A 22,167-nucleotide genomic window follows, 5' to 3' on the forward strand; every position below is an offset into this window, starting at 1 on the left:
TAACGTATGCCACTTCTGATTTCTTTATTGTTAATTCAGTTTTATCCCAGATAGACTGGCAATCTATTTTTCTTAATCACTCAGTTACATCGACAATGTAGGACTCCTTTCTTCATACAACTATTAGAACAACTTCTGATCATACAGCCGAACGGCAACTATACAAAAATCGACTAAAACCTTGGATTAACCTCTCAGCTACCCGCTTAATTCAACATAAGCAAAAGCTTTGGCAAACTCACTGGTTCTCTTGATGATTTTCTCGCTCACTTTAATTTTTCTAACCGACTCAAACAATCGTTGCATAAGTTAAGAATAGAATTTAAAGAATTCATCAATGCAAGTGATAATAGTAAAAAAGTTTATCAGTACATTCGCAGATCTTTATCTTATAACGTCTCCATACCATTACTTCAAAAAGCTGACAGGTCGGAAAAGTCATGGAATCCATTATTTCGGAAGCTGTGTCTGATTCTCCTTCAAGAAAATGTTATCAATATGTCGTTCAATCATCACAAACTTACTTCATTGTATTAACGATTGGTCATCATCTTTAACCAATCGGCATCCTGTTGATGTAGTCTACTTAGACTTCTCCAAAGCTTTCGACCGTGTTCCTAAACGTCGATTACTAGCTAAATTGGATCACTATGGTATCCGTGGAAAGTTAAACACTTAGATTAAAAATTTTCTATCCGACAGATACTTCAGGGTTAATGTTGAGTAAGACTACTCACTAGATAAGCCAGTCAAGAGCGGAGTCCCACAAGGATCAGTACTTGGACCGCTACTTTTTTGTATCTACACTAGTGATCTTCCGCTCATTATATACAGTAAGATTTCAATTTACGCTGATGATACCAAATTATTGGATTGATTTGGGGGATTCCTATGTCCAAAGTTGGATTACTTAAGGCTGAAGAAGAAAAAGAAGATACCAAATTATAATGTGAATCCAATTATTAACCAACATGTTCTTTAACACTCTTTTGACGCAATATTCAAATGGTCTTCAGAATGGTTACTTCCGTTTAACATTGAAAAATGCGTTATTCTACATATCGGCAAAAATAATCCATTACTACTGTACTTTATTAAAGGACATTTAATATGAACACTGATGCCATTATGTAAGACGTGTGGCCATACGCATATGCTGCAAATTTTTAGCATCGGTAGAGTTCCAAACATAGAACTGTAAACCAACTAAACAAACAATCAAAACACATTTACACCACCAAAAAAAATACTTCAGACATATACTAATCAATAGACATGTCTAACACAAAATACCAAATGCTTTAGCATTTACCGTCCGATGAGATTCGGCACGCTAAAAACATACCGCTGCAAAAAGTAGTTGATTGGACTTGTAGTCAAACTACTATCTGAAGTTTTGCACCAATGACATTCTTCTTCTCCCTATAATTCTTTTTCCCATATTCTTTCCGTGAATATTTTGTAAATTTTGATCTTTATCCCCACTCATAGCATGGCCAAGATATTGCAGTTTACGTCTATTTATGTTTTATAGTAATTGTCATTCTTTTTTTTACGTTCTTTTGGATACCCATGGATTTTATATTTTATCCATCCAGGACAGCATTCTTCTGTAAGTCCACATTTCGAAAGCTACTATCATCATCACCATCATAGTTATTACCAACATATGTGTTGTCGTTCATCATTGAGCTTCAGCAGCTCGGATAGTTTGATTAATGATATTTCTCCACTGGTCGCGGTCATCTGTTATATGTACTGCCTCAGTATACTGTTTGTTAAGAAGATTTTTCGTAATGTCTGACCTCTGCTATGGTGATCTGCTGTGTTGGTGTTGACTCTGAGGCCTGCCTTGGACCACCAACCGCTCTATTTTGTGATTGCTTCGATGGATATGACCAAAAACTTTAAGATTCTAGAGTAAACAGTCCTAGAGATATGTTGTTTGAGTTTAATTTCATATAAAACCGAGACATTCATGCTGCAAGTCGGCCATGGAATTCAAAGCAGTCATCCCCATGTCCAACATTTCAAAAGCGTCTATGCTTCGTCTATCTGATTCTTTTACTGTCCATCTCTCGCATGTATAGTAAAATAAGGAACAAAACAGAGTTGAGTTACCTCGTTTAGTTCAGTCATTGCTGCTTCAAAATATATCAGGTAGGGCAATCACTAATAATAATTTTGGTTTTGTTGTAGTAAATCATGAGTCCAAACTTAGCACTTTCTACCTCGAGTTTTTTTAATCAGTTAGTAATTTCTTCTGAAGTAGAGGCTAGACGGGTAGCGTCGTCTGCGAAACGTAAGTTAGACATCTTGACACCGCCTAGGTATACTCCTCCCTCTCAACCATCCAAAACTCTGTATAGATATTAAATAATAAGAGAGATAAAACGAATCCTTGGCATACTCTCTTCTCCAAACTGCATTCGTCACATAGGCATCCATCCATTTAAATAAACCAGGTTATGTTGATATAGTTTGCTGATAAGGTGAGTCAAGTGTTTGGGTACACCCATTGTCGTCAGTATGTTCCATTCTTCTTCTTCTTCTGGTTCCTATCCGTTTCGGATGTTGGAAATCATATTGACAATCATGACCTTGCTCGCTGCGGCTCGAAACAGCTCCGTTGAGGTTTTCTTAAATCATGTTCTTAAATTCCGCAGCCATGATATTCTCCTTCTACCGGGTCCGCGCTTACCTTTGACTTTACCTTGAAATATAGACTGCAGCAGTATGTTCCATAGCTTGTCCCATCTAACATTATCAAAGGCGTTTGTATAGTTAACAAAACATATAAACATCGAGATCTGATATTCTCTGATTTTTTCTATGGTGCTTCTGACATTAAGGATTTGTTCTCTAGTATCTCTGCTCTTCACAAATCTAGTCTGCTCAAGTGCTATTTGCCAACTTATGAAGTTTTTTAGACGATGTTGGTCTGAACATGGTCTTTCTCCAATCCTCAGGCCAGACGCCTGCGTGCCAGATTTCATTACACAATCGATGTAATATTCTCACTCCACATATCGGAAAATGCTTGTTTCTTAAATTTTGTTTAAAAACTTTAATTCAACTGTTTGTTTATCTTTTAAGTCTTTTCAGAGCAAATTCAATTCGGAAAAAAGTGTTCAGATTCAAAGACTGTGTTGACGGTGTCTGCGAGAGGAGTATATGTACTGTTACTGTTGAAGAAGAGTGGCAAGTGGAGGCCTTAAATTTAGGTACCTACGGAGTGTCCGTGTTTAAACATCTACAACCTTGTCCAAATCTGTCTTTACATTGCCTTCATCGTCTTTGATATACCAAGATTTCTGCTTGAATTTACGTGCAAGTAGTCTGACTTTATTAACAATTTCTTTGATGATATTTGTGTCGGCATGGTGTTGAATCTCTCTGCAGATTTTCTCTAGATGCTTGTTCTGGCATCTACAGGCAGCTTGAATATCATTATCATACTGTAACAGTATTAATCATTATCTAAGTTTCTATACCATATAGCAGGATAGAAAGTATGTAACATTTTCATAGTCATACCTTTAGTTTTAGACTTACGTTTCGGTATAATATATTTTTTTTAAGTACAAAAATGACTTATTGCTGTATCATTTCTTACTGTTATTTATTTTGCGCGGCCACTCTTCACAATGACAGAATTTTAATAATTAAACAGTTATACATTGAATAGAAGTTTTAGAGCAAGAACTTTTTATTCAAAAACAAATGTATTCCATATGAACACAAGTAATGAAAGTCTTTATACAAAATAGTTCTATACTTATTGCCCAATTAGTTTCCTGTTTTGAACTTACCTGTACGTCTCTGATAATATCGCTGAATTGAGGCGGATGCAAATTAGCAGCCAATAGTTCCACTTTCAATCTGGCAAAAGTTGTATAAACGCCGTCCGACACAGACACGTTCAACAGCATGATGTGTTGCGACCCGAAGTTGGCCAAGTTAGTGAGAGTTATTATTCCAGTTTCTGGATCCATCGAGAAAGTTTGATGATCATTACCGTTTACTATTGAGTATCGTAAACTGTTCCGATCCACCTCGTCCAGGTCGCTCGCTCTGACGACCGTCACGAATTGGTCTCGCTTGGCGCTTACTGACAGGCCGCAGGAGTAGCTGGTCTGCTCGAATTTGGGAGGATTGTCGTTCATGTCCATAACTAAAAAACACAAAAGAGTCGTTATGGACAACTTCTAGCAGATAAAAATATAAACGCTACATATTTGGTTCATACATTTTGCTAATACCAAGTACAGATCAATTTTATATTAACTTATATAGTAATAGTGTACAAATACAAACTCAGATATTTATTTATTAAAATCTATTATAATTATTTTATTACAGAATATAGATGTCGATATTTACAAGCAAATATACGTCCAAACACTGTTTTCTGATGATAATCGAACCAATGTTAAACAATGGTGAGTGAATTTACTAGAGTATATTTCTCTACAATGAAAAGGATCGATCAACAGAGTAAAGTGTTGACAAATAGAGATGTAAATATTACCTGTAACACTTGCTAAAAGGTGATTTGCTTTGGCATTTGGATTTCAAATGCGGAAATCGTTTTCATAAAAATTCTAAAATAAAAATTGTAAATGCACTTAACCTGTAAATGTTTATAAACATTTACAAGTTATAAATTTTATCAATTATAAACATTTATAGGTTAAATTCATGCTGAATTCCGCATGAAGTTAAGAAACAGTCCAAAAACAGGAAATACAACAACTAAATGGCATCTAAGATATAACGATCCGTACAAAAAAGCCGCAATGCAAAGGCTATGTGACCTCAAACAATCATTAAATCCAGAAGAGTCCTCAAATAGCATATGGACAAAAACAAAATCCATATTGCATAATGCTGCGAAAAACATTAAGAGTGATAGAGAAGAAAGAAGGAAACAATGGATAACAGACTCCACGTGGACTAAAATACAGGAGAGAAAGTGCTTAAAAGCCACAGGACTGAACAGTGAAGGTGATAAAGAGGCCTATAAAGCGCTGAACGGTCAAATAAAACAACTCTGCAAAAAGGACAAGAACACACACTTGAACAAAATCTGCATGGAAATAGAAGAGCATAAAACCAAAACTGAGACCAGAGACATGTTTAAAAAAATAAAGCAGATAACACGTTCCTTTACACCAAACTACCTTGCTATCAAAGATGATAACGGAACTCTACTCCTAAAAAAGATATTTTACACAGATGGAAAGAATACTGTGGACGACTGATGATGGAGGAAAGCACAGACGCCCCATCACAACAAGAAGATGCCAGTTTTGTGACGGAACCTGACGTACTCAAAAGTGAAGTTGAAGCAGCAATTATGAGGCAAAAAAGTCAGAAAGCTGCCGGCCCAGATAACATACCTATTGAAATGATTTGGGCCCTAGATGACGTTGGAGTGGATACATCAAATTTGTCAAAGAGTGCGGGAGACAGGTAAATGGCCTGAGAACTGGACACAATCACTATATATTCCCATACATAAAAAGGGAGCGAAAGATTTATGTAGCAACTATCGCACAATTGCTCTAATTGCGCATTGCAGTAAGATACTCTTACACATAATTCTCGAGAGGATAAAGCCCTTTTTACTACCTAACATTGAGGAGGAACAAGCAGGTTTCGTCCCCGGACGTGGTACTAGAGAACAAATTTTAAACGTACGGCAGATTGTAGAAAAATCCAGAGAATTCAATATCACAACATATTTGTGCTTCATAGATTATAGTAAAGCTTTCGATTTGGTCAACTGGAGTAAAATGTGGCAGGTTTTGTCTGAAATGGGAGTCCCCAATCATCTGATACTGCTAATTAAAAGCCTGTACAATAACAATTATGGCAGAGTTAGAATAAATGGGGATCTAACCGATAGTTTCAGGGTCACAAAGGGCGTGAGACAAGGCTGCATACTAAGCCCAATTCTATTTAACATCTATGGTGAATGGATAATGCGGAAAGCTACTGAGGACTGGAACGGTGGCATCACCATTGGCGGGAAGAAGATTTGCAACTTGAGATATGCAGATGATACTACTATCCTCGCTAGTTCTGAAGCTGAATTGATTCATCTGCTACAACAGGTAGAAGACGTAAGCTTAACGATGGGCCTTAAAATAAACAGAGATAAAACGAGAATCATGATAATTGACAGAGCTAACAACAATCAAAATCATCTGGTCATGATAAACAATATCGCTGTTGTAGATAAATTTGTGTATCTGGGCTCATTAATAACCAACAAAGGAGGCTGTACTGAAGAAATAAAGCGGCGGTCAGCAATCGCAAAAAGCGCTATGGCAAAATTAACAAAAATTTGGAAAAGCCATGAAATAACTACCGATACAAAAATGAGACTAGTAAGAAGTCTAGTTTTTCCAGTTTTTACTTATGCATCGGAATGCTGGACCCTTACTGAGAAAGACAAAAAGAACATAGATGTATTTGAGATGTACTGCTGGAGACGAATGCTGAGAATACCATGGGTGGCCCGAAGAACAAATGAATCCATACTGGACCAGCTAAACATAAAGAAAAGACACAAATATCAGAACAAATAATAAGCTATTTTGGACATATGCTTCGAAGAAATGGTCTTGAAAAACTTACCATCCAGGGAAAAGTAGAAGGAAAAAGAAATAGAGGTAGATCTCCCACACGATACACGGACCATATTGTTGCTACCATTGGCGCTCCATTGTCAGAATGTGCTAGAATGGCAGAAGATAGAAAAACGTGGAGGAACATTGGGAAATTTAGCTAATAGATTCATGATATCACGATACCTGCATCAGGTTAACGACTAAGAAGAAGAAGATAGGTTAAAAGCATTCATAATTTTTATATTAGAATTTTTTTGATAACGATTTCCGCATTGGAAATCGAAATGTCAAAACAAATGTAAACTGTAATTCTTCTTCTTCTTCTGTTGATTGTAATTGATTACAATCAATTGTGGTTTAATTCCATATAACATAGTATGTTTAAAAATGTAATGTAACAAGAAAAGAGAGACTACGATTAGTTTCAGTTTTCTTGTGAGAAATGTAAAAGATTTGGAGTTTGAATTAAAAAAAAAACAAAAGTTAATTGACGTTTGGTAACTAAAAGTTAACAAATGATGCGTCTCAAATAGCCTCTTCTACTTAAATGTCTACCTCGCCTTTACGTTGGTGAACATTATTATCACAAACGAGGCTTTGACGACTGAGTACTAGCGAAATAACTGTAACACCTATAATTAAGGAAATGTAATTCCATTAAAAATGAGTGGGGCCGATCCGTCTTTCCGATGGATGTTGGCTGAGCTGAGTAGGCCGCTAACCTCGGTTGCAACGGTCGACATTACACATTCTTCTACACCACCAACCCATCTGGCCAGATGGCCAAAACCTCCAAAAAACAAAAATGTCGATTTTAACGGAGACACGAAAGGTTACCCACCTAGTCGATATTGAAGAATACGAAGAACAACAAACAACTCCATATATTAACATTAAACATCTGTTCCGTGGGAACAGATGAAAACCTCTACGAACTAGAAGAGGAATTGGAAAACATGAATTGGGATATAATGGGACTATCAGAAGTGTAAAGAAGAGGTGAAGGGTATGTGGACTTACATTCAGGCAACAGGCTCTACTATAAAGGCAAGTTAGCAAGTATACATACGGTGGAGTAGGTTTCTTAATCAACAAGAACAGAAAATCACATATTCAAATAATTCATAGCATCTTAGACAGGTTTACATGCATGAACTTAAAACTAAATTTACAAACCAGAATAAAGATGTGCAGGTTTATGCTCCAACTAAAAAAGCAACTGATGATGAAATACATGCTTTTTACGAAGACCTTAAAAAAGCTTTAGACAACAACAAAGAATCAAAAACAATAATAATAGGAAATTTTAACGCAAATTGGAAAAGAAATATTGAAGACTCTGAAAACAAGATTGGAAATTTCGGATTTGGCAAGAAACGTAAGAGAAGAAACCCAACAGAAAGTGGACATAGATCGCACCTAACGGAACTAGCAAACAACAAAAGTATAATTGAAGACGTCAGAACAAGACACAACGTAACAGCTGGTAGTCTCCATCGTGTAGTTAGAACTAAAATATTAACATGAAAGAAAAGAGAAAAAGGATCTTTAAAACGCCTTCAAAGTAAGAACAAATGGAGAGGAATTCCGAAAGGTCTTAGCGGGTAAGTCCGAATCAGATTCCGAAGATCCGAAGGCAGGATCAAGGATATCACAACAAAAATTTCCAAACTCAAATGGAGATTCGCATGCCACATTGCTAGACACAAAAGGACCACCGTTGAAACGCACAATACAATATTGGAGACCTTAAAAAGGTAGACGACCAAGAAGAAGACCATACATGAAATGGGTAGATGACAAAAAGAGTAGTCAGAAAAAATTTAAAGTATGTTGCTCAGGATAAAGATCGATAAAAGGAGTTGGGAGAAGCCTATCTCCAAAAATGAACCACAGAATGCTAAGAAGAAAAAGAACTAAAAGTGAATGACATTCGCGCTTTATAGAAAATAATGCTACTGAAATTATTTAGACAAAATTAAATATTTCAGAAGTCATTGTATATCAAAGTACCTACATATTGTTGAAACATGTGCCTATAACAGATGATAATGACAAATACTTTTTTAGAAACATTTCATAAGGAAATAGGTTAATAATAGTACCATCGTGATACGAAATAACAGCTTTATTTCAAGATTGTCGTGATGACTTTTTCTAATCGTCGAATACAACCTCCCCTACACCTGATATTTATTGACTACAAAAAAGCGTTCGACCGTAAACCTGTGGACGGTCGTATAAAGGATTTTTCACCCAAGAAGACCGCTTTGTCATTAAATGCTGGTAACTTTATTACTAGCGGACCAGATAAGCAGCGATAAATTTTACACTAAATTTATGAATAACATTTTACTGCTCTGTTGTTTCAATCAGCACTGCTCAACAAGTTATCGTTTATTGGTTTATAATTTTAATGCAATGTTAATTTTTTTTAATTTCTTCTTACGTATCGTATAATGTAGGTTTACCCAATAATTAAAGTTATGCATTTACAAGAACATATTATTTGAAAAATAAAGAGTAAATACCATGTGTCATAATAATTGTAATCTAAGGAAAAAAGATAGTTAAGATTTTATACACTTAAAAAATTTGTTTAGTAATGTATTTCTTAAATCCACATAATCATTGAAAAATGATTCATGCTGTTTAAAATGTCTTTCTGTTAACGACACTGTCATTGACAAAGTAGATCAAATTCAAACGTCATCATATTTCTCTTCTGTTTATCGTTAAAAATTAATTGATGGTCGTGGGTTGTATTTTTGTGTTTTAATAATTTAACAAAATACATAATCAGCAAAAACCTTATTTAAAACATGCGAACGGTTTTGCAATCACAATCAATACAGTGTTTATGCTTTTTTAGCTTTGGCTGTTAAATAATTTGTGTTCGAACGTTTCGTCTGTTGACAACCCTCGTCATTTTTAGGGTGCAGTAGTTGTATATAAGTACCTATTTTTTATAGTAGTGTAGTGAAGCGGTACTTTAAAGCAAAATGAGTAATTTGGAAGAAAATAAAATACAGTCGAAACGTAGAGTGTTATCTCCAGAAGAACGGCGTTTAGTTCTAAAAGTTTGGAAAAAAAATAATATGGGTCTATTGACATCTGTTATGGCAGTTCAGAAACGCACATGCGACGCTTGCGGTATCTCAGAGAGGACATCCGAAGAATTAATGACATGAGTGAGGATGAAATAAATAAAGTAAGCAAGAGAAATCGTCAACATCCAAAAACTTTAGATTTGCACCAGTCAATTAAACTTGCAATTAAAAATATTATATATAATATGTATAAAGCCAAAAAACATATAACAGTTAGTGCTGTGTTGCAAAAAATAAAAGACAAGGAACTGTGTGATATTAGTTTAACAAGTTTGTGGAGAGTGTTGAAACATTTAGGTTTTCGATATAAAAAGACAAATAACAGACAAGTATTGTGTGAACTCTCTAATGTTGTTTCAAAACGGTGGCATTTTTTAAGAAAATTCATAAATATCAATAAAATGTCTGATATTAATATCAGATAATCAAAGAATAAAATATCAATAAAATGTCTGATAGTCCGAGGCAAGTTGTATTTTTAGACGAAACTTGGATTTTCGCTAAAGGAAATATGTCAAAATCATCTTGGCAAGATGACACCACGAAATGTTATTCTTCTAGTCGTTCCGGTAATGGTAAACGTTACATTATACTTCATGCTGGAAATGAGGAGGGTTTTATTCCTGACGCTAATTTAATTTTTTCGTCCACAAAGAATACAGGTGATTACCATGGAAATATGGATGCAAATATTTTTAAAGAATGGTTTGAAGAAAATTTGTTAAAAAAATTGGAGCGACCATCCATAATAGTGTTGGATAATGCATCCTACTACTCAAGAGTAGAAGAGAGATTTCCTTCAAGCAGCTGGACAAAAGAAGAAATAAAGTTGTGGTTGACAGAAAAGAAAATTTATCACAGTGACATATTTTTAAAAGTCGATTTACTTCAAAGGTGTGGAGAGCACAAAATTCAAAAAAAATTTGTTATTGACCAAATGGCTCTTAAATATGGCCATGAAGTTCTTCGACTTCTGCCCTACCATTGCCACTATAATGCAATTGAGTTAGTTTGGGGTATAGCCAAAAATTTGTATGATAAACATGCATCCAAAACAAAAGATGACGCTAGCGTTCTTGGTTTATGGAAAGAATCGCTAGAACAAATAAAGGCAGAACAATGTCAAAATTGTATTAGACATACGGAAGACATAATCGTTTAGTGTTTTCAAACCGAACGAGTTATAGATGAGGTCCGGCCTCTAATTATTCGGATAGACAATTCAGATAGTGACGAATCTGCTAGTGAAATATCAGACAGTGAATAGGACAAATCGTTTGCTAAAAAGAAGAAACAAAAAAGTGTTTCGGGAATTCAATTCGGACTTTGTGGTGTGTTTAAGTTAAACGATAAGGTACCTTGCTCTAATTACTGGACTGCATACTCTCAATAGCTTGGTATTAATTACTGGACTACACATGTTTAAACCTTTTGTTTTGCTGAAAACTCGGAAGTGATTTAGTGCCAATTTGTTTCAAGGTTATATTTAATACAGTGTCTGCAGAAAGTAGTCTTTGATGTATTTTATTCAAATTTGGACATACCAGCAACTTGGCAAGTATTTTCCAATTTAACTGCATGCAAAACCATTCGTATAATTTTCATTCTACGCAAAATAGAGACTTATAGAGAATCTAATGAACATTTGATGTCGACAAATAATTTCGATTATTCGAACTATTCCGTCCCATTTCTTTTAACCGCCCTGTATATACATATTACAATATTATACATATTGTAAAATCCAATATTATTACTGAACATAAAATACAGGAAATTAAATATTTTTACTTTTCAAGCGATCATATCTTAATTACATATCGGCCTTCATGGGGTAAAAGGAGTTTATCTATTTTCTTCTTAATGTTCCATACTCAATTTTGAGCGTAGGTAGTTTCTCTGCAATATTTGTGTTGTGTATTATTAAGTGTACACATATATGTGGGACCTACAGTTTAACGTCGAATCCGAACGACCAAGTGTAGACTAGCTATACTAGACAGATAACGACTGAAGCATGTGTAAAATTTCTTTAAATTATTCCCCTTAGAAAATTACTTTCACGCCACCTATGTCTATATATTTTGATAAAAGCCTTAAAAATAACCCAAAAGCAACGAGCGATTTGTCATGCCTCTTTTTAACAACGAAATTCGCCAAATGTTCGCTGCTATTTTTAACTTGCTATTTTTAACTTTCATTTGTTAAATACAAACCCTTCCTCGTAACAAAGTAATCAGCTTCTACTGTCAAATACCCTGTTTATCTTCTAAAAAAATAGAGATGTTGGTTTTCAATGAAAATATAATTCCTGTCGGGAGAAAGTGGTTAGGTTACAAAAACGACCACACTAGCCTTGCCATTTAAGTATCATTTTCGCGTGGCACTCTTCGTCCAATACTCCTCAATGCAGATTGAAACACCGTAATTCGTTACTGTACCTGAATCCCAACTCATCTATGAGCTATCTAGGCCACTCTATATCTACACAAAGGGCTAATAATCGGACAATTGCAGATGGCAGAAAAATATAACCATAGCGACATCAAGTATGTGCACCTCTAAAGGCCTCTTTAAGAGACATATATGAGTACGTGCGTTTTTAAAACCGTATCAAGAACAGTGCATGTTGAAAGTGTTATATTATGAAAATCCAATAATAAAATCTGCACTAAATGCGAGTCTAAAGCAGTTTACCTTACATCTAACGATATAAATTACTTACGAAACCTTCTGCCTCAGACAGTACTACCACTTTTCATATAAGTCGACAATACACAGTCAGAAACTCAAATTTATTGAGACTTTAGGTTCCACGCGAGCCATACCTCCCGTTTTAATTAACTTTTGAAATATAATAACTTCCTCAAATATTAATGTCTGCGATCACTGCATCTGCTATGCAAATATAGAAAATTATTACTGCATATACCGCTATATCGAGAAATTAAATGCATTCGAAATACAGCCCTTGAGGAAATGTCGGAATTTGGATTCAATTTAGCAAATGGTTTTAATTTGATTGGTAGTTGTGAAGTTTTGAGGGCTGTGCAGAGAGGAATGAAGTTGGAAAATAGGCGACGAAGCAAAAACTAATAAGACTGTCGAATCGAATGAATTTGTAACGGCCTTTCGCAATGAAAAAATAATTTATTCTCTTCGAGAAATTTTCATTCGCGGCCTAGAAACCACGTTTGTTAACTTTTCTAAGATTTTATATCAAAAACTGTTTAATAAATCTAACAATAAAACACTGAAAACTTTTGTTTTCAAAACTTCCACAAAATTTGTTATACTTTTTATTTTTTATCACTACAGCTGTTTCGGCAGGGTGCCTTTCTCAAGTGATGTCTTTTTGGTGTCTTTATAGTCTTTAACCGAAAAAGTTCAAAAGAGGAGAGAACTGTTTGTCTTAAGTTGGTCATTCAGAATTATGTCTGTATTTTCTAATTTGGTAATTTCCCTAGATTCTCCCCTCCTCAAATTATTTATTTAAATACTATAGAATGTAAATGAATAACAAAAATAGATCACTTGAGAAAGGCACTCTGCCGAAACAGCTGTAGCAATACAAAAAAAAAAATTATAATACATTTTGTGGAAGTTTTAAAAATTAAAGTTTTCAGTGTTTTATTGATAGACAAAATGATAATGATGACAAAACGTATTTAAAAGAAGTCAATACAGGGCTCTTGACCATATTGTTTTCAAGATTACTTTTGAAACGTAGACTTGTGATACAAAACATTTAGTTTTTAAACACATGTTTGCAATTTAAAGTGTTCCCGAAATATATACAACTAAAAACGAAGAACCTGACCAAAGCGGCACAAGCAGAGATACATCACGACAAGACCAGGTGGCTGAAAGATGACAAGAAACCAGTATAAAAAACGAGATATCATAGCTGTTTATTTTAAGTTATGTCACTCAGAATTGAATTATAGACTAAATAATATAGAATTTGACAACCTAGATTATAACTTGGGAATTAAAGTAGATAATATAATAAATAAAAAATTCAATACACACTGTAAAAAACTAAATAATCTAATTTGTAATAGTAAAAAACCCAATATTAAAAAAACAATAGAATTTTAAATAATCAAAATATTAAAACAATATCAAAGATCCGGCGGAAAAGTATCAAAAACAAATTAAACTGGCGTTAAAAAATTCAAAATCAATATGAAATTCAATAGAACAGAAATACCTCAATATCATAAACCCTTCTTCTCAGGGTGCATGTCCGTTCCCAACGTTGGCGATCATTCTGGCTATGATGACTTTGTTGGTTGCTATGCGGAATAGCTGGGATGAGGTCTTTCTATACCATGTTCTCAGGATATTCTTCTTCGTCCTGGGGCCCTTTTTCCTTCAATTTTACCTTGCAAAATGCATTGAAGTAGCTCCTATCTGCCTTGATTTCTCATTATATGTCGCAAATACTGCAGCTTACGGCCCTTCACGATGTTGACCAAATCCGCGGTTGTGTTCATCCTCCGCAGTACTTCTTCACTGGTGACTCTGTCTGTCCACGGTATCTTCAGGATCCTTCTGTATAACCATAGCTCAAAAGTCTAAAGTTTTGATAGAGTTTCCGCCTTCAATTTCGTTTCTACTCCGTACAGAAGCACTGAGTACACGTAACATTTAAGGAGCCTTATTTTTGTTTCTAGAGTGAGGTCATGACTCTTAAACACAGAGCTCATAGTCAAGAATGCACTTTTTGCCTTTCCGATGCCAAATTTAATCTCTTGGGTATTGTCCCACGACTCATTGATTATAGTTCCCAATTAGTTGTACTGTGAAACAGGTTCAATTGTTCAATATTCTTTTCCATTCTTTTCTGTTTGTTGCTTTATTTTTCCAGTTTGGTATTTTAAGTTTTTCTATGTCTTTTTCAACATCCTTCTTCCACCTGGTTTTCGGTCTGCCTTTCTTCCTTTTCCCTCCTATTCCTCCCATTAGCATTCTTTTTGGCAGTCTCGTGTTTTCCATCCTTTGGATGTGTCCCAACCATCTTAGTCTTTGTGACTTTATGATCCCTACGATATTCGGCTCTCCATACATCTCCTCTAATTCCATATTTGGTCTTTTTATCCATATACCATTCCATAATTTACCTCCAAATATTTTCCTGAGGACTTTTCTTTCCCAGACTTGCAGCAAGACTTGCTCGGATTTGTTCATTGTCCATGTTTCACTGGCATATAATACAATAGGTCTTATTACTGTCTTATATATTCTTATCTTAGCCCGTCTAGATATGTTTTTGCTTCTTAATAATTTGTTTAGTGCAAAAATACAACGGTTACCGGCCATAATTCTCGCTTGGATTTCTTCCTTCATATTTGGTCTTCTCGTGAATGTCGCTCCTAAATACTGGAATATTTCTACTTCTTCGAATTTATATGTTTTTTCATCTGTTATTACTGTCAGATATTGTTCTTGTAGGTAATCTTTCTGTCCATTCCATATATTTGGTCTTTTCTTCATTTATGTACATCCCTTTCTTTCTCGCTTTCATTTCTAATCTTTTTATTATTTCTTTTAATTCTTGCTTACTTCTGGCTATCAGTACAATGTCGTCAGCGGATGCTAAGCATTGGTGTTTTCTTTGATATATAAGTCCTGACCTGCTGATTCCAGCTTCTCTGATGGTAACTTCGAGGACGATACTGAACAACAGCGATGACAGTGGGTCTCCTTGTTGCACCCCCTCACTGACCTCAAACTTATCTGTTTCTTCGCCATTTATTTTAACCCTATTCTCTGCTTTTCGGAGTGTCACTTTTACCATTCTTATCAGTTTTTCACTAATTCCCATTTCACGTAGTGCTTTGTATATTTCCTTGCGTTTTATCCTATCGAACGCTTGTTTAAAGTCGATGATAGGGCCATTGTAGGTTTCCCATATTCGTAGCTTTCTGCTTGTATTTCGCGCAGTAGGAAAATTTGATCCACTGTGCTGCGCCCTCGTCTGAATCCACATTGATATTCCCCTATGTCATTATCTATATTTTGAGATAGTTTATCTTTTATATATACTGCAAGTATTTTATATGCAACATTTAGTAGGGCTATTCCCCTGTAATTGTGGCATAAACTTTTGTCGCCTTTTTTGTGAAAAGGGCACAGTGTCGCTTCGGTCCATTCCTTCGGTAATTTTTCTTGTTCCCATATGTCTTTTAGCAACTTTTCCAAATGTTTAATTAGTACTGGTCCTCCATATTTAAACATTTCAGCTGTTACTTCATCTCTTCCTGGGCTCTTATTATTCTTTAGTTACATAAACCCTTCTTCTCAGGGTGCATGTCCGTTCCCAACGTTGGCGATCATTCTGGCTATGATGACTTTGTTGGTTGCTATGCGGAATAGCTGGGATGAGGTCTTTCTATACCATGTTCTCAGGATATTCTTCTTCGTCCTGGGGCCCTTTTTCCTTCAATTTTACCTTGCAAAATGCATTGAAGTAGCTCCTATCTGCCTTGATTTCTCATTATATGTCGCAAATACTGCAGCTTACGGCCCTTCACGATGTTGACCAAATCCGCGGTTGTGTTCATCCTCCGCAGTACTTCTTCACTGGTGACTCTGTCTGTCCACGGTATCTTCAGGATCCTTCTGTATAACCATAGCTCAAAAGTCTAAAGTTTTGATAGAGTTTCCGCCTTCAATTTCGTTTCTACTCCGTACAGAAGCACTGAGTACACGTAACATTTAAGGAGCCTTATTTTTGTTTCTAGAGTGAGGTCATGACTCTTAAACACAGAGCTCATAGTCAAGAATGCACTTTTTGCCTTTCCGATGCCAAATTTAATCTCTTGGGTATTGTCCCACGACTCATTGATTATAGTTCCCAATTAGTTGTACTGTGAAACAGGTTCAATTGTTCAATATTCTTTTCCATTCTTTTCTGTTTGTTGCTTTATTTTTCCAGTTTGGTATTTTAAGTTTTTCTATGTCTTTTTCAACATCCTTCTTCCACCTGGTTTTCGGTCTGCCTTTCTTCCTTTTCCCTCCTATTCCTCCCATTAGCATTCTTTTTGGCAGTCTCGTGTTTTCCATCCTTTGGATGTGTCCCAACCATCTTAGTCTTTGTGACTTTATGATCCCTACGATATTCGGCTCTCCATACATCTCCTCTAATTCCATATTTGGTCTTTTTATCCATATACCATTCCATAATTTACCTCCAAATATTTTCCTGAGGACTTTTCTTTCCCAGACTTGCAGCAAGACTTGCTCGGATTTGTTCATTGTCCATGTTTCACTGGCATATAATACAATAGGTCTTATTACTGTCTTATATATTCTTATCTTAGCCCGTCTAGATATGTTTTTGCTTCTTAATAATTTGTTTAGTGCAAAAATACAACGGTTACCGGCCATAATTCTCGCTTGGATTTCTTCCTTCATATTTGGTCTTCTCGTGAATGTCGCTCCTAAATACTGGAATATTTCTACTTCTTCGAATTTATATGTTTTTTCATCTGTTATTACTGTCAGATATTGTTCTTGTAGGTAATCTTTCTGTCCATTCCATATATTTGGTCTTTTCTTCATTTATGTACATCCCTTTCTTTCTCGCTTTCATTTCTAATCTTTTTATTATTTCTTTTAATTCTTGCTTACTTCTGGCTATCAGTACAATGTCGTCAGCGGATGCTAAGCATTGGTGTTTTCTTTGATATATAAGTCCTGACCTGCTGATTCCAGCTTCTCTGATGGTAACTTCGAGGACGATACTGAACAACAGCGATGACAGTGGGTCTCCTTGTTGCACCCCCTCACTGACCTCAAACTTATCTGTTTCTTCGCCATTTATTTTAACCCTATTCTCTGCTTTTCGGAGTGTCACTTTTACCATTCTTATCAGTTTTTCACTAATTCCCATTTCACGTAGTGCTTTGTATATTTCCTTGCGTTTTATCCTATCGAACGCTTGTTTAAAGTCGATGATAGGGCCATTGTAGGTTTCCCATATTCGTAGCTTTCTGCTTGTATTTCGCGCAGTAGGAAAATTTGATCCACTGTGCTGCGCCCTCGTCTGAATCCACATTGATATTCCCCTATGTCATTATCTATATTTTGAGATAGTTTATCTTTTATATATACTGCAAGTATTTTATATGCAACATTTAGTAGGGCTATTCCCCTGTAATTGTGGCATAAACTTTTGTCGCCTTTTTTGTGAAAAGGGCACAGTGTCGCTTCGGTCCATTCCTTCGGTAATTTTTCTTGTTCCCATATGTCTTTTAGCAACTTTTCCAAATGTTTAATTAGTACTGGTCCTCCATATTTAAACATTTCAGCTGTTACTTCATCTCTTCCTGGGCTCTTATTATTCTTTAGTTTCTCTATTATTTCTTTTATTTCTTTTTCGTTAGACGGTCTTTCCTCTATTCGTCCTTGATCGACATTTTCCTTCACTTCTTCTTCCTCTTCATATTCTGTTGTGGGAATTTCATTTAAAAGTTCTTCAAAGTATTCTTTCCATCTGCTCAATATTTCTTCGTCACTTACTAAATTTCTTCTACTTTTGTTTTTGTAGTGTACAGGTTTTCCTTGGTACCCCCTTTTCTCATTTTTCACCCCTTGATATAAGTTTCTAATTTCTCTATTTTTATAGCTCTGTTCTATACATTTTAATTTATCTTCATTGTATTTTCTTTTCTTAGAACTTATTATTCTTTTGGCTCTTTTCCTTTGTTCATTGTATTTTCTCTCTATCTCTGTTGTTTTTTCTTGCATCATTTTCATTCTTAATTTATTTCGTTCATCTAGTTCCATTTTACATTCATCGTCGAACCATTCTTTGTATTCGTGTTTTATATTTCTATTACTGGCCTGAGCTGCTTTGGTCATACATAATTTTATTTGCATCCATGTTTGTTCAATGTCCCCACTTTCTGCAATATTATCTAATCCTCTACTGACTATTCTTTCATATTTATTTTGTTCCTCTTCTGTCAGTAGTCTCACAGGTTTAGTTGCTTTATACTTTTTCTTCCGCTGGTTTCTAAGTACTGGAATAAGTTGTTTCATTTGTATTCCAACTATAAAGTGATCTGAATCTGCATCTGGACCTCTGTATGTTTTTATGTTCTTTATACATTTTTGCATATCTTTTTCGACAAGCACATGATCAATTTGGTTTATGGTTTTCCCATCCGGTGATCTCCACGTTCCTTGGTGTATTCTTTTGTGTTGGAAGTACGTGCTCATAATGATCATATTTCTTTCTTTCGCGAAATCAATTAGGAAGTGACCATTTTCGTTCGTTGTTTCATGCAAGCTGTATTTTCCTATGGTGGGTACATATATTTCTTCTTTTCCTATTTTTGCATTACTATCACCTAGCACTATTTTTACATCGTATTTGGGGATATTTTCGAATACTGTATCTATTTGATTATAAAAGTCTTCTTTTATTTCTATACTTTTGTCTTCAGTCGGTGAATGTATATTTATAAATGTTATTTTTTGGTATTTTCCTCTTATTCTTAATACACATATTCTCTCTCAAATTGGTTTGAAGTCAACGATTAGATCTTTCAGCTTTTTATTTACCACAAAGCCTGTGCCTAACATTCTATTTTCTCCCCCGCTGTTGAAAAATAAATAGTCGTTTATTTCCATTGAGTTTTGCCCTAATTGTTTTGTTTCTTGTAGTGCTACTATTTTGAACTTGTATTTTTTGCATTCGTCGATTATGTGTTTTAGTTTTCCTTCCTCGGACGTTCCTCTTACATTCCATGTCCCTACTAATATGCAATCGTTTATTACTTTGTTTCCAGTAACGATCTTTACATTTTGTTCATCTCTTGTACCTTTATCTTGCCAAGTCGTCTTCGGTATTTTAGCCTGTTTAAATTCTGCTGTTAGTTTTTTGGTTTTACATTTTTATCTTTTACTAATTGTCGTTGGCTGTTATTCCATGTCCATATTTCTCCATCTATGATTAGCTTCTGGAATCCTATTTTTACATTTTTCCATTATATCTCTCTGCCATAGCCTTACTTCTAATTTCTTTCTGGATAATTCTTTCCTTCTTTGACATATCATCATTTATGTAGATTCGCTCGTCTGTTTTGTTTTTTAGTTTATTTTTATTTTTCATTACTTCAATTTTGTTCTTCACGCTGTTCAGTTCTACTAAGGTAGTATTTTCTCCTATTTTTCTCGCTCCATTTACATCTACTGACACTTGTAGTTCTTTTTCTAGTTTTTTCTCCTAAATTATAGGTATTATTTTATTAGATAACACAAACCTAATCACCCAATAAGACCTGTAGTTTCTTTTTATACAGCTCCGTCATATAAACTTTCAAAAAAACTGTTATTTTAGAACACACTAAATCTCCACCTAAATTTACCGTAAAAAAATAGAATGGAACTAGTTAATAAAATAGAACATTTTCAATTACCTTTTCAATTAAGTACCTAACAATTCTAGATTAATTTCATTTGACGTAAAAAATCTTTTTCCTAGTATTGCTCTTACACAAACTTTTGTTCTAGTAAAATACCTTTTAGACCATAACAATATCTTTTTGAAATTTGCTCAAAACAGGACTACTTTATATTTAATAATCAAATATATAAAAATAACAGTGCAGGACTTATAATGGGTAATCCTCTAAGCCCATTGCTAGCAGATATTTTTATGGATCATCTAGAAACAAAGATTTCAAAACATTCCGTATTCAAACAGTTTTTATATTGGTGGAGATATGTAGACGATGTACTGGTGATTAATTCACTCCATAGTCAGATTGAGTTTACAATAGAAATAGAACAGAATCAATCCATAAATTTTTTAGATATAAAAATTATCAGACTTAAAAACAGATACGAGTTTTATGTATTTCATAAACCTATCCATACTGACACGAACATAAATTGGCAGCCTACCATAGCATGTTACATAGATTAATAGAAATTTCCATGTCAAAAAACAACTTTGAGATAGAACTGAATATCATTAAGTAAATAGCAGTAAACAATGGGTACAACGAACAAACAATAAATAAGATTTTAAATCAAAAACTACATAAGAAAGCTCTAAAATTAGTATTTCCGTATTTCTACCACCAGAGAAAACCCGGCGCCTTCTACTCGATTACATACATACGCAAGATATCAACAAAAATAGTCAAACACATAAAAAAGAAAGGAGTAACACCAGCTTTTAGAACAAAAACCACTTAGGCAAAACTTGAATGTAGCAACTGCCCAAAAACTTACATCGGTCAAACTGGTAGAACCCTTATAAAACGTATAGCAGAACATAAAAAGGCTTTCAATAATAGAAAAACAGATTCTATGTACGCAATTCACCTTCTAGACCACAATAATTCTTTTAATGACGAATTTCAAATTCTTCACATTCAAAATAAAGGCCTTAAGGTATCTTTATTAGAATCTATGGAAATTAACAAATAAAAAAAATACAGACATGATTCTGAATGAACAACTTGAGATAAACAGTTCTCCCCTTCTTAACTTATATAAAGTGCAAACGCACATCACTTGAGAAAGGCACTCTACCGAAACAGCTGTATTGATAAAAAAATTATAATAAATTTTACGGAAGTTTTGAAAACAACATTTTTCAGTGTTTTATTGTTATATAAAATGAATTTCCATCAAGTAACGGTCGAATCCATCACTTGTTCAATAAATCTTTTGAAAAAATCGTTTTCAATTTTCTTTCAGATTCAACACGTGCATTAAGATTGAAAATTCAATACAACAAACATTATGTGTTTGGTATAGTTGATTTGTTAATTTTGTATATATTGGAAGAGAGCATCCAATCATATAACCTAAATTTACCATCTAGGTTTTTCTGATTTAGATATGCAGGATCAACAAAAGAAGAACATGAATATTAGAAGTTCGACTACTGAGTTTACAGTTCTTTGAGTAATTGTGGATCAATATGTCCCTATGTGCTTAAAATATGTAAGTACTATTGATTTTACCATGATCTAATACCATAAAATGTCTTCAAATCATCAAAATATATGTAAAGTAGGTCCTTACCTTTCAACCACACGTGAGCAGTACTAGACAAACTGGGACTGCCTTTATCAGTGGCTATGACCACGAAATGATGCAAGCTTGACTCTTCATGATCAAGTGACTGCTTAAGATAAACTGTTCCATCATTTTCATCGATGAAGAAATATTCGTGATCTTTGCTATCTTCCTTCGAGATTGAGTAAGATATTTCCTTGTTCACACCGGTATCACTATCAAGGGCCAATACAGTCAGTACTGGTGAACCGAACTGAGCTGCTTCTGATATTGAGACGTTATAGTTCTCTTCAGTAAACTCCGGAGGACAATCGTTGACATCTAAAAAGAACATTTTGGTTAATGTGTGATTGACTATGACTGCCAGTTTA

At 34.6% G+C, this 22,167-nt stretch overlaps 1 protein-coding gene across 1 annotated transcript in view; it reads right to left on the reverse strand.

Annotated features, from left to right (window-relative positions):
- LOC140442373 (fat-like cadherin-related tumor suppressor homolog) overlaps positions 1 to 22,167 on the reverse strand; it is a 965,522-nt gene that overhangs the window by 34,281 nt on the left and 909,074 nt on the right. The window contains exons 14-15 of the mRNA XM_072533469.1: positions 21,803 to 22,117; positions 3,813 to 4,174 (exon numbers count right to left, since the gene is read on the reverse strand). Coding sequence (XP_072389570.1) covers positions 3,813 to 4,174; positions 21,803 to 22,117 — 677 coding nt within the window. The remainder of the gene's footprint in view (positions 1 to 3,812; positions 4,175 to 21,802; positions 22,118 to 22,167) is intronic.

The sequence above is a fragment of the Diabrotica undecimpunctata genome, chromosome 1 (genome assembly GCF_040954645.1).
Source record: "Diabrotica undecimpunctata isolate CICGRU chromosome 1, icDiaUnde3, whole genome shotgun sequence".
In the NCBI taxonomy this organism is placed as follows: domain Eukaryota; kingdom Metazoa; phylum Arthropoda; class Insecta; order Coleoptera; family Chrysomelidae; genus Diabrotica; species Diabrotica undecimpunctata.